Source organism: Nycticebus coucang, chromosome 11, assembly GCF_027406575.1.
Source record: "Nycticebus coucang isolate mNycCou1 chromosome 11, mNycCou1.pri, whole genome shotgun sequence".
Lineage (NCBI taxonomy): Eukaryota > Metazoa > Chordata > Mammalia > Primates > Lorisidae > Nycticebus > Nycticebus coucang.
In genome coordinates this window covers 77,710,895-77,725,013 of record NC_069790.1, presented here as the reverse complement: position 1 = coordinate 77,725,013, position 14,119 = coordinate 77,710,895, and the positions used below count along the sequence as shown (strand labels likewise).

Genomic DNA, 14,119 nt, shown 5'->3' with positions numbered 1-14,119 from the left:
GACTATTCCCTTACTTTGTTTCAGACCCTGTAGACTATATATATTTGTCCTGGAGTTTATTCCCAAGGCTTACTTCCTCCTGTTAGAAAAAGTAGTCCTGTTGAAGCTACAAATCATGCAGCAAACAGTAGAAACAGCCTCCTGGTGTCACCAATTCCCTGAGTGTCATATTTCAAGGATTCTCTGTTAGGCGGGGCTGGCAGTTGTGTGGCTGGCTCCAAGGTTAGTCTGGTGGGATTTGCTTTGTTTTTATCTAACCTGGGCTCCCCAGCTGCAGTGTATGCAGGGGTGGTAGGGGTGTTGATGAGCAGAGCTAGTAGCTGAGGCATCAGTGCCTGGGAAGGAAGGAGCTAAGAGGCTTCTTCACCTAAGGGTTGGTGGTTACAATAGCCCCACTGGTAGTTCCATTAAGGAAACTGATTAAAATGGGAGAGAAGAGGCCAGGTGCTATGGCCCATGCTAGGATTACCTAGCACTGTGGGAGGCCAGTGGGAGAATCTCTTGATCTCAAGATTTCAAGACCAGCCTGCGCAAGAGCAAAACCCCAGAGCCCCTGCCTCTACAAAAAAATAGAAAAATTAGTCAGGCATAGTAGTGAGACCCTGTAATCCCAGCTACAGGCCGGAGGATCACTTGAGCCCAGGAGTCTGAGGTTGTTATGAGCTAAAATGATGATGCCACTGCACTCTAGCCAGGGCAATAAAGTGAGACTCTGTCTCAAAAAAAGAAGGTAGGGGGAGAGAAGAGACATCTACAGTCTCGTACAGAACCACTGTTTCCTGCTCTATAATCTAGAATCTCTAGGAATCTGTCAAACTTTTAAAAAATTGGTTCCAAGTAGCTTGGCTTTATTTCTCAAGAAAGATATGTTAATACCTGGCTTTAGGGTATATAATTTATACTTACTTTTAAAATAATATAGGTGGATTTTTATCAGCTTAGGTTTTTTAAAGTATTGAACAGTTTTGCTATGCCCAGCACTGTGCTACGTGGTTTTACAGTGGTGGGGTATCTGGGTGTCTATCTTCAGAGCCGGCTTAACCTTTGCTACCATCCCCGGTACTCCGTGTTGTGGACATGGACAGCATAGTCCCCAGTTGCCACTGGCCAAACCCGCCCTGCCAAGACTCTGGACACAAGACTCCTGTGTCAAAGCCAACAAGGACAAGCACCTCTTCAGTATGACAAGGACACTTACACTGAGGGGTGTGTTTTGGCTTGTGTCTTCTGGATCAAAGGCCTCAACCTGGTAAATGAATCCAGGGTTTGCTTCTTCTACTATGTAGAGGTCTAGACCTACACCAGTGGCCAAAGTGGAAGAAGACAATTTTATTAGAGAAAGCAAATGAGGAATTCCAAATTCAGGGCAGCCATATACAACCAAAGGGAACGAAGCATGTTGGCATTTTGGGACAAAAGGAAGCAATAATAAAAGCCACTGACCAACTATCCATTTATGGAAATCCATTTATAAGAATTCATAAAGCGCTAGGGTTGGACTGAAACAACTTGGGGGGTTTCGGTATGTGGATGGTGTTCAAAGCCATGAGCTTTGGTGAGATCATGTAGGAAGTTACTATATACTCTGGCCCCTTACGTTGTCCCTGTTCTATGCAGACACACACTGCCCTCAGAGAGTCAGAGCCCATGGGGGAACGTACAAGTTGGTTGTTGACCACAGCACACAGGGCTGGGCCTACGATGGGCTCAGCCCCGGTTCCTTCAGAATGATTCACTTGAGGTCTCTGAGCCCCAGTTTCTTCCCTAGGACTAGAGAGGGACTTGTGTCCTCTGGATATTCTTGAATTTTCTCATTGTTAAGATGGTCCACAGGAAACCATGGATGAGACAGGCTATTGGGAGCGCTGAGCTGGAGGGCATTTCATTTATTCCCTGCTCATTAAGCATCTGCCTTTTCCAGGGAAACAGATGCTTGTTTATTTACATTTTCTGTTTCCCCCCAGAGTCCTGCCTGACACCCCCATCTGGGCTGCAGTGCACACCCTGCTGTATTTTACCTTTCGCCAAGTTGCCTTGAAACTGAGGTGGCTCGTTCACATCTGTTACCTGGACAGTCAGGACCTGGAGGTCTGTGATACCAACCTCATCCATAACATAAATCTGCAAGTCAAATATGTTTGGTCCTGCTTCAAAATCTAGTGGTTCCTTCCCAGTGGTGACAACCTAAAACAAAAATGCAAAATTGTTAGTAACCGCATGCAAGAAGATCTGTTTTGTATGCATGCAGTTTGCAGAGGGATTATTTCAAGGAAGGAAGCAGCCAGCATCCTAGAGACCAGCTTCCATTCACTGTCAGAGTAACTGCTTAGTCCTTCCAGCAAAAGCCACATGCCTCTGTGCTGGAGGACTACACGTGATGCTGCTTTTCCGAGGAAGGAGATATATTTGGAGGTGTTCTGGTGCAATTGGCTGGAGATGGAAATTGAAAAACTCATTACTGGGGGTAGGCTCCCAGGCAAGTCCCTTGGGTCCTCTGGATATTCTTGAATTGTCTCAATGCTGAGATAGGAAGCAGCACTTCCCTGGGATGGAAGTTAAGTTACTCCATTCTAATTTTCCTGAGGCCATATCTAGGAGTGAATAGAGAAGGATACATCTGCATAAATAAGGAAGGATATTTACTTAATCAACAGACTGGTCACTTTTTTATGCCTTCCCACATATTCTTCCATTGTCAGGAGCTTTGTCCTCTGCACTGCAAGTATTTTTGGAGACATGGGAGAGATGCCTAGAGCCAAGGCCAGAGAGACATAGGCAGAATCTGGAGCTGCTGACAGCAGGGACACCAGTGGCCCCTGGTGGGAAGGTCCTGCTGAAGCTAACCAGAGTCCAGCCTGCGACCTCTCACAGGTGGAGGCACAACCCCCTCCACTAACTTGGAGCCCTTGGAGCTCCCAGGAGGCTCAGAGTCCTTTGGGACGTGGAGGACTATATCTCATATGTGTCCTCAATTATGCTAATATACCATTTTGGTTACTAATGCCTGTACGATTGGGCCTGGTGAGACCTCCACTATGAGAGGTCATGGCTCCAGACCTGTGTCCAGCACTGAACTTCCATGTGACCTTGGGAAAATCACTTTACCGTTCCCTGATTTTGTCTCCCTGTGATTGTAATTAGGGAAATTATTCTTGCCCTAAACAGCTGAAGTATAATGCAAGGTATTACATTAATAATAAAAATCTAGGTCAGGACGCTATGGATAATCAGGGGGCGAAAAGTCCATTGCAAATGGCGTTTTGTTGGGGAAAACTTCATGGAGGAGATAGTAGGTATTGTGCTTGACTTTGCAAGTTCTGGATTGGTTAAAAGACAGCCGCAGACATGGATAAGTATACACCGTAGAGAGAGAAAATTTGCAGGAGAATTGGGAAGAGGTGGTCCTGTGCCAACTAGTGAACAGGGTCACCCAGGGACCACACAAAGGGAGATGGCCTGGTCTCTATGCCAGGGGTGGAGAGCACAGACTCTGGAACCAGATTGGCTGGCATCCAGGCACAGCCTTCTCATTACTCAACATTTCTATGACTCAGTTTGCCCATCTGCAAAATGGGGGGTTCTAGGGTTGTTGTGAGAATTAAATGATCTAATCCATGGAAAATACTTAGAACACTGCCTGGCACTGAGCAAACACTCCACAAATGGGGACTTCTGTTAGATTAGGCAGTCAAAAACTGTTTAAGTTAAAAAAAAAATCTGTTTAAGTTACGTCTGTCCACTACAGCAGGTAGGCTTCTGTTGAGATGGTCTGTTCTGTTTCCAAACTGAATCTTAGCTTTCTATTCATACTAAGCCTGAAGCCTCCTCCTGCAAGGATAGACCCTTTACCTCAATAGTATCGATTGTTAGTTCCTTCTTCTTAGAACTAGTTCTAACACCGTAGAGGAAGAAAATAGAACAGTCAAAAAAGGGTCCAAAAATGTTATACCTAAACCAAAAGAATTGGGTTGCTATCAACCAAAATAGAAGAATTGCTATTGTTGCCACCAGCTTCATTAGATGGCATATACCAGACTCTTGCCAAGCCATTTGCGGAAGTATTTCTTTTAATCATCACAATGACCTTAAGTTGGTAAAACTTCCCTCATTTCACCTAGGAGACTAACTAGAACTGGGCGGGGCAGGGGGGCTCCTCCGAGGTCACAGGTGGGAGTAATGAAGCCTCAGTTTGGTTTTGGGCAGTCTGGCTGCAGAGTTCTGGTGAAAGACAGTAAGTTGGGCTTTAAGCATTGTTAAGTTTGAAGTTATTCAAGACAGGACTGAGCAAATTAGCACAGTGCTCATGACAGTGGATGGGAAAAGAGGGGAGTCAGGCTCCAAGACAGACAGATGAAAGAGGGGCAGGTGCCTGGCTGCACAGGACCTCTGGGAAGCCTCTCTTGCAGCTGCTGGGCCATACAGGCATCCCTCCTCCCTGACTTCTCAGAGCTTCCTTGGTGGTGCTGCCCTGAGAACAAAGCTGGACCCACCATTAGGCACAAGTGGTTGAATGAGGCTCTGACATCTCTATTGCTGGGAAATAGCAGTGCAAGATGTGGGCTTTGAATGAGGATTTGGGTGCCCATCCTGCCGGATCCCCTGCAGATCTCAAATCTGCCACCTCCCAGCTCTGTGAACTTGGGCAACTTGTTCAACTTTTCCCTGCCTCAGTTTTCCCACCTCTGACATCCAAAGAATAACAATAAACTACTTCATAGTGTTGTCTGGGGGATTAAATTAATGAATCACAAAATGTTCAGGGGGATTCCTGGTTTATGGGACGTGCTCCATAAATGTGAGTTATCATCATCGTCATCATTATTACTAATCCTCCTCTCACCTCCACCCCAGAAGTCTCAGTGCCTGTGTTCTAAAGCCTGACATCTGGCATGATCCACGGCTCACTCTCAGAAAGCACAACCGAGTCACAAGGCCAACAGTGACCTGACCTCTGGGCTAAAGGCCTAGTAACTTCATCTCTAGATTTGTCATCATCCAGGTGTTATCATCAAGGCTATCCAAAGAGCAGCCATGTTGCCACAGATACTGTCATGTTCAGAAGGTGGCAGGAGTGGCTTTTGTGAGCAGTTTGGGTTAGAGAGTAAGATCTTCTTGGAGTGATGGTTGACAATGTTGGGTAGTTTTGAGAAGAAGCAACCAAGTATTTCTCCTTTTTTTCTCTTTTTCTTCCTTCCTTCCTTCCTTCCTTTCTTTTCTTTCTTCCTTTTTCTTTTGAGACAGGGTCTCACTCTGTCACCCAGGCTGAATGGCAGTGGCACAACCATAGCTCACTGCATCTTCTAGCTCCTCGACTGAAGTGATCCTCCCACTTCAGCCTCACAAGTACCTAGAACTATCAGCATGTGCCACCATATCCAGCTAATTTTGAAAATTTTTCCATAGGGTCTTACTATGTCACCCAGACTGGTCTTGAATTCCTGGCCTCAAGTTATCCTCCCACCTTGGCCTCCCAAAGTGCTAAGATTATAGGAGTGAGCCAGAAGCCTTGGCCAACAACCAATTCTTTCTCTTTTCTTTCCTTCTCATTTTCTTTTTTTTGGGGGGGGTTGTTGTTGTTGTTGTTGTTGGCACCTAGGTAGCCTTAAACAGCAACCAGTTTTTAAGAATGGCTTGAGGGGGTGGTGCCTGTGGCTCGAATGAATAGGGTACTGGCCCCATACACCAGGGGTGGCGGGTTCAAACCCAGCCCTGGCCAGAAATTGCCAAAAAGAAAAAAAGAATGGCTTCAGGACTGTGAAACTGTACCAGCCCAGGACGAACACAGGGTCCTGGGCAGCTGCATGGTATGATCTCAGAACAGAGGATTGGGATAATACACTAGACACTTGAGCCTTGATTAGTTGAGGGGCTAAGACAGGATGGGATTCTTCCCTGAGTGACAGTCCTGTTTGAATTACATGAAATGTAGGAAGGGTAGATTCAGTGAAGACAGATTTGGGAGGAACAGCAATAGATGTGCACAGCAATGCAGGATAAAGAGCTTGAGATTGGAAACAAGAAAACCTGAGTTAAGTTTGTATTTCATCTTTAATAGCTGTGTGATCTTGGACAAATCTCTCAGTCTCTCCATTATCTTATATCTAAAAATGGGAATAAAAAAGGCCGGCTATGGTGGCTCATGCCTATAATCCCAGCATTCTGGGAGGCTGAGGCAGGCGGATCACTGGAGCTAAGGAGTTCCAGACAAGCCTGAGCTACAACCAGACCCTGTCTCTAAAATTAGTGGGGTGCTGTGGCAGGCACCTGTAGTCCCAGCTACTTGGGAGGCTGAGGCAAGAGAATCACTTGAGCCCAAGAGTTTGAGGTTGCTGTGAGCTATGACGCCACAGTACTCTACCGAGGGTGACAAACTGAGACTCTGTCTCAAAAACAAAGCAATAAAACTTTAGATAGAGATAATATTAGTGTTAGTTGTAATAATCAGGTCAGGTATGTAAATGTGACTCGGAACCACTATGCAAATTCAAAGGAGCTCATCATCATATCATCAAAAGCAGTGGACCATGGAGGCTACGGAGTGAGAATTCTCAAGTGTCAACAGGCCAACATCTGTCAGTTACAAACAAATAAGCAAAATGTGCTCTAGTCACACAATGAAATGTTATTCATCCATGAAGCGAATGGAGTGCTGATACACACTGTGACATAGGTGACACCTGAAACTTGATGCTAAGTGAAAGAAACCAGTCACTGAAGACCACATACCTCATGTCCATAATCTTAGCATTCTGCGAGGCTGAGTCAGATAGATTCCTTGAGCTCAGGAGTTTGAGCCCAGCCTGAGCAAGAATGAGACCCAGTCTCTATTAAAAAAAGAAAAACTAGCCAGACATTGTGACAGGTGCCTGTAGTCCCAGCTACTAGTGAGGCTGAGGCAAGAGAATCGCTTGAGCCTAAGAGTTTGAGGTTTCTGTGAGTTATGACGCCACAGCACTCAACCCAGGGCAACAGAGTGAGACTTTGTCTCAAAAAAATAAATAAATAAAACAGGGCGGTGCCTGTGGCTCAAAGGAGTAGGGCACCAGCCCCATATACCAGAGGTGGTGGGTTCAAACCCAGCCCCGGCCAAAAACTGCAAAAATAAATAAATAAATAAATAAATAAAAACACATACTATACAATTTCATTCATATGATGTGTCCAGAATTGGCAAATCCATAAAGACAGAAAGTACATTATTATCTGCCAGGGACTAGGGGGATAAATGAATAAGGGAGTGATTACTAATGGATACAGGTTTGGGGATGATGAAAATGTTCAAAATTAGATTGCGGTGATGGTTGCACAACTCTGTGAATATACTAAAAACAGTGAATTGTACAATTTAAATGGGCAGATTATATGCTCTGTGAATTATATTTCAATTAAGCTGTTTTTAAAAATGAGAGCTTTGAAGCAGGACTTCCTGGGTTCTAATCTCTGCTCATCCACCTACTAGCTGTGCAACCCAAGGCAATTACTTAACCTCTTAGTGCTTCATTTTCCCCATGAGTGGGAAGATAAAATCCTCATGATTTGAGGATTATAAGAGAAAGACAGGCAAAGTCCTTCTGATAGTGTCCAGCATACGCTCTACACGGGGAAGCAATTGGCAAGGCAAATAGGAGCAAAAGAGCAACAACTGGTAAGGACAAGCCAGCTGTCGAGGGAGCAGGTGGACAGTATGGTTAAGTCACAGAACTAGCACCTGGGTCCAGGAGTATAAACCAGAGACCAGGATGAAGACTGACTGAATCTGTGCTCCTTGCACACCTGAGTGCCCACCTGGGCTGATGAGAACACCAGAAGTAGGGGCTCTGGCCTCAAGGCATGGATTCTGCAGGTCTCCCATCAGGTCAAAATATGCACACTTTGTATACGCCCCCGGTGATGAGCCAGGTTTAAGAGCAACTAGTAGGAACCTCAGTGAAACAAGAGACCCTAGATCCTCCTGGGGATGTCCAACTGCGCCCACAGCTTATCTATGAATGCTTATCTAAGAGCTGTCTTGTGCCAGACAGTAAATCCACAAACACTAGCAACAGCTAATGAGCAAAAAAAGAGTCCATGCATAATTTTTGTGATATCTGCCACCAGATAAGCATTTATATAGCCAGCCATGGGCCTCAGTTGGACACTTCTGCGACCAAGAAGGCCTGAGTGCACAAGGACTCTGGGGGGATGGAAGATGGTTTCAATTTCAACAGCTTCATTGAAATATAATTCACAGAGCATATATTCTTCTCATTTAAATTGTACAACTCACTGTTTTTAGTATGGGGCAGGCCTGGTGATAACTGCAGGAGGCTCCTAGGCCAGTTGAGAAAGGGGCAGAAGGAGGGATATCAAAGCCTAGGTAGGTCCAGACACCTGGCCCCTGAAGACATGCTTAGAAGACTTCTGAGGTCGTCAGCAGAAAACATGCAATGAGCAGGTTTGTTCCCTTTCTATGGGAAGTGACAACTTTGCAAAAGACTCAAAGGGCAAGAAACAGAGCAGCAATGGCATGGCCCTTAAAGGTCCATGATCGACTCTGAATTATCCAAGGAATTATTGACAGCATGACTGGACAGTTCGACTTGTACTTTTATTTAAGGCTGCCTATCTTATTAAATGTCTCTCCTCTTAGATTTCCTTCTAAACAGTGACAGAACCTTGGAAAAGCAGAGTCACCAGACACAAGTTCATCAGGGCATGGCTCTTAAGGAACTCAATACCCAAATTATCCCACCAAAGGAATTTGGCACTGAAAGCACACCTAACACCTGCCAGGGTTGTTGGCAAATAAGAGACGGGCTTCTATTTATAACAAATTGGCCATGATGTTTATGTGGACGAGGCATCTAGCACAGAGGCCCTGGGATGCCTCAAATGGGACTCCTGGATATTATAAGAAGGAAGATTAAACTGGGGACAGGGGAAGAAATCATCACTGACCTAGAATCCCACCCAGCTCGATGCTCAGGATCACATCTCTGCAGACAACTCCCGCAGAGGGAGCGGCTTACCTCAAAGTCAGTGCCCGACAGCCTATTGACCCGGAAGGCTTCTTCAGTGAGGGGACTTGAGTTGATTATCAGGGGAAACCCAGGAGCTACAGGTGACAGAGATGCTGATAAATTCACAGAAAACTTGTGCACTGAAGTCTCAGGTGGAGAATTCTCTGCCACGTTGCCTGTGGCAGGTAAGAGGGTCAGGTGTAGCGCCTCTTGCCCTGTGGATTGAAAAAGGTTACAAAACCATATAAGCACAGAGCCTTCTGCTAGGAGCAGGGACCCAAGAGCTTGGTCTGTGGCTTCAATACATGGCTCGGGAAACAATGGAACCTGGTCACTCCCCAAGGACAGATGCTCCTACCAAGTGCTAAAAATGAAATGCGAGATCTTCCGGGGACCAAGAAAACAAATACCACCGAGCAACCAAGAAAGCTGCTTCTGTCGCTCAGTAAATAAAGCTGCTGTTTTTCTTGTCTCCCTCCTTCCAGTCTTCTTTCTTCCAGGCTTTGCCAAGAGCCAAAGAAAGAGAAACATGACACCTTAGGAGACAGTCACCCACTTAAAGGACCTAGTCTGGTAATGCCATCCTCTCTCTTGCAAGGGCTCAGCAGTCTGTAAGAGTTTATTTTGCTTCCTGGCGTCAGTGTCTGAGCCAGGAGGTCCTCTGAGAATTGGGAGTGTCTAGCTGGGGAACTCCAACATCCTGGTAGATCTCCCCAGGCCTGTTAGGCATCTCAAGACCAATTATTTGTTAGATGCTGTGGGCACCCTGTGGAAGGTCATCTAGTACGCCTTAATTGATTAACTCCATTTCACAGAGGAGGAAACGAGAGACTTGGAGAGGGCAAGTGAACTGCCTTGAGCTGCATTACAGGCAGGGAGTTCCACAATTGAAGCGTGTTTCTTCCAGGACAGCCATGGGACCATTCTAAGATCTCCAGGACACACTGCAAGACTTTGCTAGTACAGAGGAGAGCAACAGGCCATGTTCTCTCATGCTTCTATAATAATGGTTACTATAGTGAGATCGGATAGTATCCCCAAATACTCATGTTCACCCAGCAGAATGTACCTTCTTTGGAAATAGTCTTTGCAGGTGTCATTAGTTGAGAGGAGGTGATACTGGATTGAGGTGGGCCAAAATCCAGGGACTGGTGTCCTCATACAACAAAGATGGGATGCACGCAGAGGGAAGAAGGCCATGAAACAATAAGGCAGAGAGTGAGTAACGCAGCCACAAGCAGAGAATGGAGAGCAACACCAGAAGACAGAAGCTAGGCAGGGAGCCGGTTTCCCCTCACAGCCTCCAGAAGGAACAACCCTTGATGTCAGACTTCTGATCTCCTGAACTGTGAGGGGAGGAATTTCTATTGTTTTGAGCCACCCAATTTGCAGTAATTCATTATGGCAACGCTAGGAAACTAATATAATAACCATTTATCCAATGTTTCAAGTAAGCACCTAATCCCTCATTTCATTTACTTGTCAACAACCCCCTCAAAGAGGTATCAATGTCATCATTTTACAGATGAGGAAACTGAGCTAAAAGAAACACAGCAAATAGCAGATAACAGAGCCAAGATTCACACTGAGAGAGGCCAGCCTCCCCGTCTTGGCCACCAACGGCCAAGGGGGTCAAAAAAACCTAGAAAAGTAGGAGATAAAAGTGGGGACAGGGACAGCAGAGGGAAAGTGTGTGTCTGTCCTACTGAAAGGCATAAAATTTCAGAAACAAGCCATTGTAAAAGGATGCTTTTATTTCGGTTAAGCACCAAGTGCATAAAAGTACATGGAAATGTGGGGGAAATTGAAATACAAGCACATTCACTGATACAAGCATTTATAAATCTAAAATCACCTTATTTCGTTTAAAGACTAAGATGCATAATGCATTAGTTATTGCTGCTTGCAGAATTATCAGGTTTTATGGATGAGGACTGTGCAAGGACTCAGAAATACTAAAACAGCTGAAGTTTAGGGCCATGTGAATAGGAATAGATTTTTTAAAAATTGCTTAAATTGACTTTAATATTGTAGTATTCTTATGATTAAAAACCACAGGCTGGGCGAGGTGACTCACACCTATAATCTTAGCACTCTGGGAGGCCAAAGCGGGTGGATCATTTGAGCTCAGGAGTTCAAGACCAGCCTGAGCAAGAGTGAGACTCTGTCTCTACTAAAAATAGAAGAACTAGCTGGGCATTGTGGCAGGCACCTGTACTCCTAGCTTCTGGGAAGGCTGAGGCAGGAGGATCTCCTGAGCCCAAAAGATTGAGGTTGCTGTGAGCTATGATGATGCCACAGCACTCTACGCAGGGTGACAGAGTAAGACTCTGTCTCTAAAGAAATAAATAACAAATAAATAAAACCAGAAGCACAACAGTACGGTTGGTATATTTAGAGATGAAAACTCCCCCAAATAGTTTTTCAGAAGGAGCAAAATAACCCTTGGCTTTGATGGGTTGGGTGTCATAGGCATACTTCCCTCTCAAGTCACAGTCACCAGGACACCCCTGCACTGTTCACAGAGCCTTTCTCACTGGACAGCCACACACAGGACCCCACCTTCCCACCCATACTATTCCCCTTGCTCCCCTGCCTTGCCTTCTCAGGGATTTGTTCCACTCCAGTCAAAAAGCAAAGATAAAGATAGAACTTTCTGTGTTTTTCTCAAGAGTAGCCCAGGATAGAGATGTGCCCAGCCCAGATGAACAGAGTAAAGTCAGGATCCACTTGCATTTTCCAAGCACCCCCTCACCAGGCACCCCCTAGCTGCTTCATCCCACTCACTCCCAGCACAATCCTACAATGTACGTGTTGCTGTCACCATGTCACACCCCTGAGATCACACACACAGCCAGTGGCCATGGCGGGCCCTGGCTGGCTGCATCCGGATCTTTCAGGAAACAGAGTGCACACACCTGCTGCGTACAGGCAGTCACACGACCGTGACGTCTGAGGCATCGTAGTTGTTCTAGGACCTGGGACATTGCAGCTACATGGCTCTGGGAGCTGCCAAGAAATTGGACCTTCTACCCAGATATCAGATCTAGATGATGTAAGAGGCTGTTTTAGGAACAATGTAAAGAATTGTGCTGGCTTATGAACTTGATGTGGCCTTGGGTATGAGAGGCTCGCTAAGCTCTACAGCCTCACCCTGAATGGACAGATTGCTGTGGCCCCCAACCTCAGTGCATCCCCTTTGGGTAACTGGGGAGTTTAGAGAAGCTGTGCTCCCCAAACATGGCCTGCTGACAGCTCTTGGTTTGCTCTGCTGGGAGTGATCTATTGATTTGTAGAACTGATCATAACTTTGATAAGGCCTGGGTCATAGACACTAATTCCATGAAAGATCTAGCATACCAACTCAAGGCATCTGACTCCTAGAACAGCTCCATGCTGCATTCTTGAATGGTCATTTAGGGGGGAGATATTTTGGAAGAAGTGAATATATCCAGTGCCCCTCAAGAAAAGGGCATTGGGAACTGCCTGCTCCATCTATGGCTGAAGCCACACTGTCTCTAGAGATGCCCTTTCTGCATTTTTCTGAAAGTCTTCCTAGAAATGTTCTGTGCTTCTTCTGGGGGGGCCTCTCTTCCCAGGGTAGGGCCAAGTGTGCCAGAGCTATGCTACTGAATCTTAAAAACTTTAAAGCAGACATCCTGGAAATAAAATGGCAGCCAAAGTGTCCTCTCCTGACGTTAGTTCAGCACCTTGTTCCTCCAGCTCCCTTGCTATTATAAAAGTAGAAGTAAGAGTAGTAATAGTAATAGCTACAATAATAAGTGGCTAGGGCCACACCCTAAAACTAGAGCAATTAATAAAATACAATATTCAAAAAATGTTCAACCCATTTGCCACACAAATAAGTTTGAGTGATGTGCCCAAAGGCACCCAGCTGATTAGTAACAGAGGCGAGGCTAGAGGCCCAGCCTAGTGGCTCTCCCTAAGATATCGTGTGATTTCCTTCCAAGGCTGGTCTTCCAGGCTTTCTTTGGTGGTCTGAGTGCTAGAGAACAAGAAGGAGGCTTTAATCAAATTTGACTTACACATGCATCTTAATTAAGAATTAAATTAGAATTGCTTGGAGCATACACTTTGAAAAAGAAAAAGCAAGCTAAAGATTTATTATCAGTCACCAAGCCCACTTGGATGCATGATGTGCTCACTGATTTCCTTTGAATCACTGCCTTTCCAGTCATGGAACCAATGGGGCCATTCTCTCTGGAATCTCGGGGAGGAAGCTGGCCACGTTGGGCCTCTGACTCTGAACGTGGTGATGTGGTACAGATTGTGGGGTGATGCCATCTGCTTTACCTTATAGCACTGCTTTCAGTACACAAACAGGATCCACCTGAAACATCAGCCAATACCTCTTCATTCTCTCTAGCACCTCATCAAAACGGTAATGAAAGAAATCAGAGTGTTGTAAAAAGAGCAAGGCATTTGGCATTAGAGCCCTTGCTTCCGACTGTGGCTTTGCCATTACTAACCCTAACCTCAGGTGGGTCGCATGGCTTTGGGGATCCTTGTCAACTCCATCTCTGAGAGCCGTGGTGCTGCACTAACAGTGGCTGGTAAATGGAGTTCCATTGCCAAAGAAGACTCATAGGACCTAAATGATAAGGCTTACAAACCTACAGTTTTATTATAGAAAAAGATATACTATAGAAACAAATTAGAGGATATGTGTCACAACTGAAGGCTGCCTCATAGCAAGAGCACTGCAGACAGGTGCAAGCCCTGTTGTCCTGTTTTTCTCTAAAGAACGGCAGGATCAGGAACCACCAATGTATGCACAAATACCTTGCAATCTCTGCTGGAAAATTTTTTTCTTCTTTCTCTTTTTTGCTATAGGCACATTCTTTTTTTTTTTTTTTTTTTTTGCGGTTTTTGGCTGGGGCTGGGCTTGAACCTGCCACCTCCGGCATATGGGGCCCACGCCCTTTGAGCCACAGGAGCCGCCCTATAGGCACACTCTTGCTGCATAACCAGCCTCAACTGCAAGGACCACTGAGGTTCACTTGGAGACCAGGTGCAAATCATCAGTCTCACTGTGATCAATACAAAATGCCTACAAGCTGGTACAAACAACTCAGAAACTTCTCAGACCATGGTTACAA

General features: G+C 45.5%; 2 protein-coding genes across 2 annotated transcripts in view; both read right to left on the bottom strand.

Annotated features, from left to right (window-relative positions):
- The window catches only part of CDHR3 (cadherin related family member 3), a 60,165-nt gene extending 48,205 nt beyond the window's left edge, over positions 1–11,960 (bottom strand). Inside the window, exons 1-4 of the mRNA XM_053608703.1 lie at positions 11,918–11,960; positions 9,009–9,214; positions 2,019–2,184; positions 1,199–1,296 (exon numbers count right to left, since the gene is read on the bottom strand). Of these exons, the coding sequence (XP_053464678.1) occupies positions 1,199–1,296; positions 2,019–2,184; positions 9,009–9,214; positions 11,918–11,960 (513 nt within the window). The remainder of the gene's footprint in view (positions 1–1,198; positions 1,297–2,018; positions 2,185–9,008; positions 9,215–11,917) is intronic.
- Positions 9,118–14,119, bottom strand: part of LOC128560170 (uncharacterized) — an 86,143-nt gene continuing 81,141 nt past the window's right edge. Inside the window, exon 5 of the mRNA XM_053553726.1 lies at positions 9,118–9,214. The gene's annotated coding sequence lies outside the window, so the exon portion shown is untranslated. The remainder of the gene's footprint in view (positions 9,215–14,119) is intronic.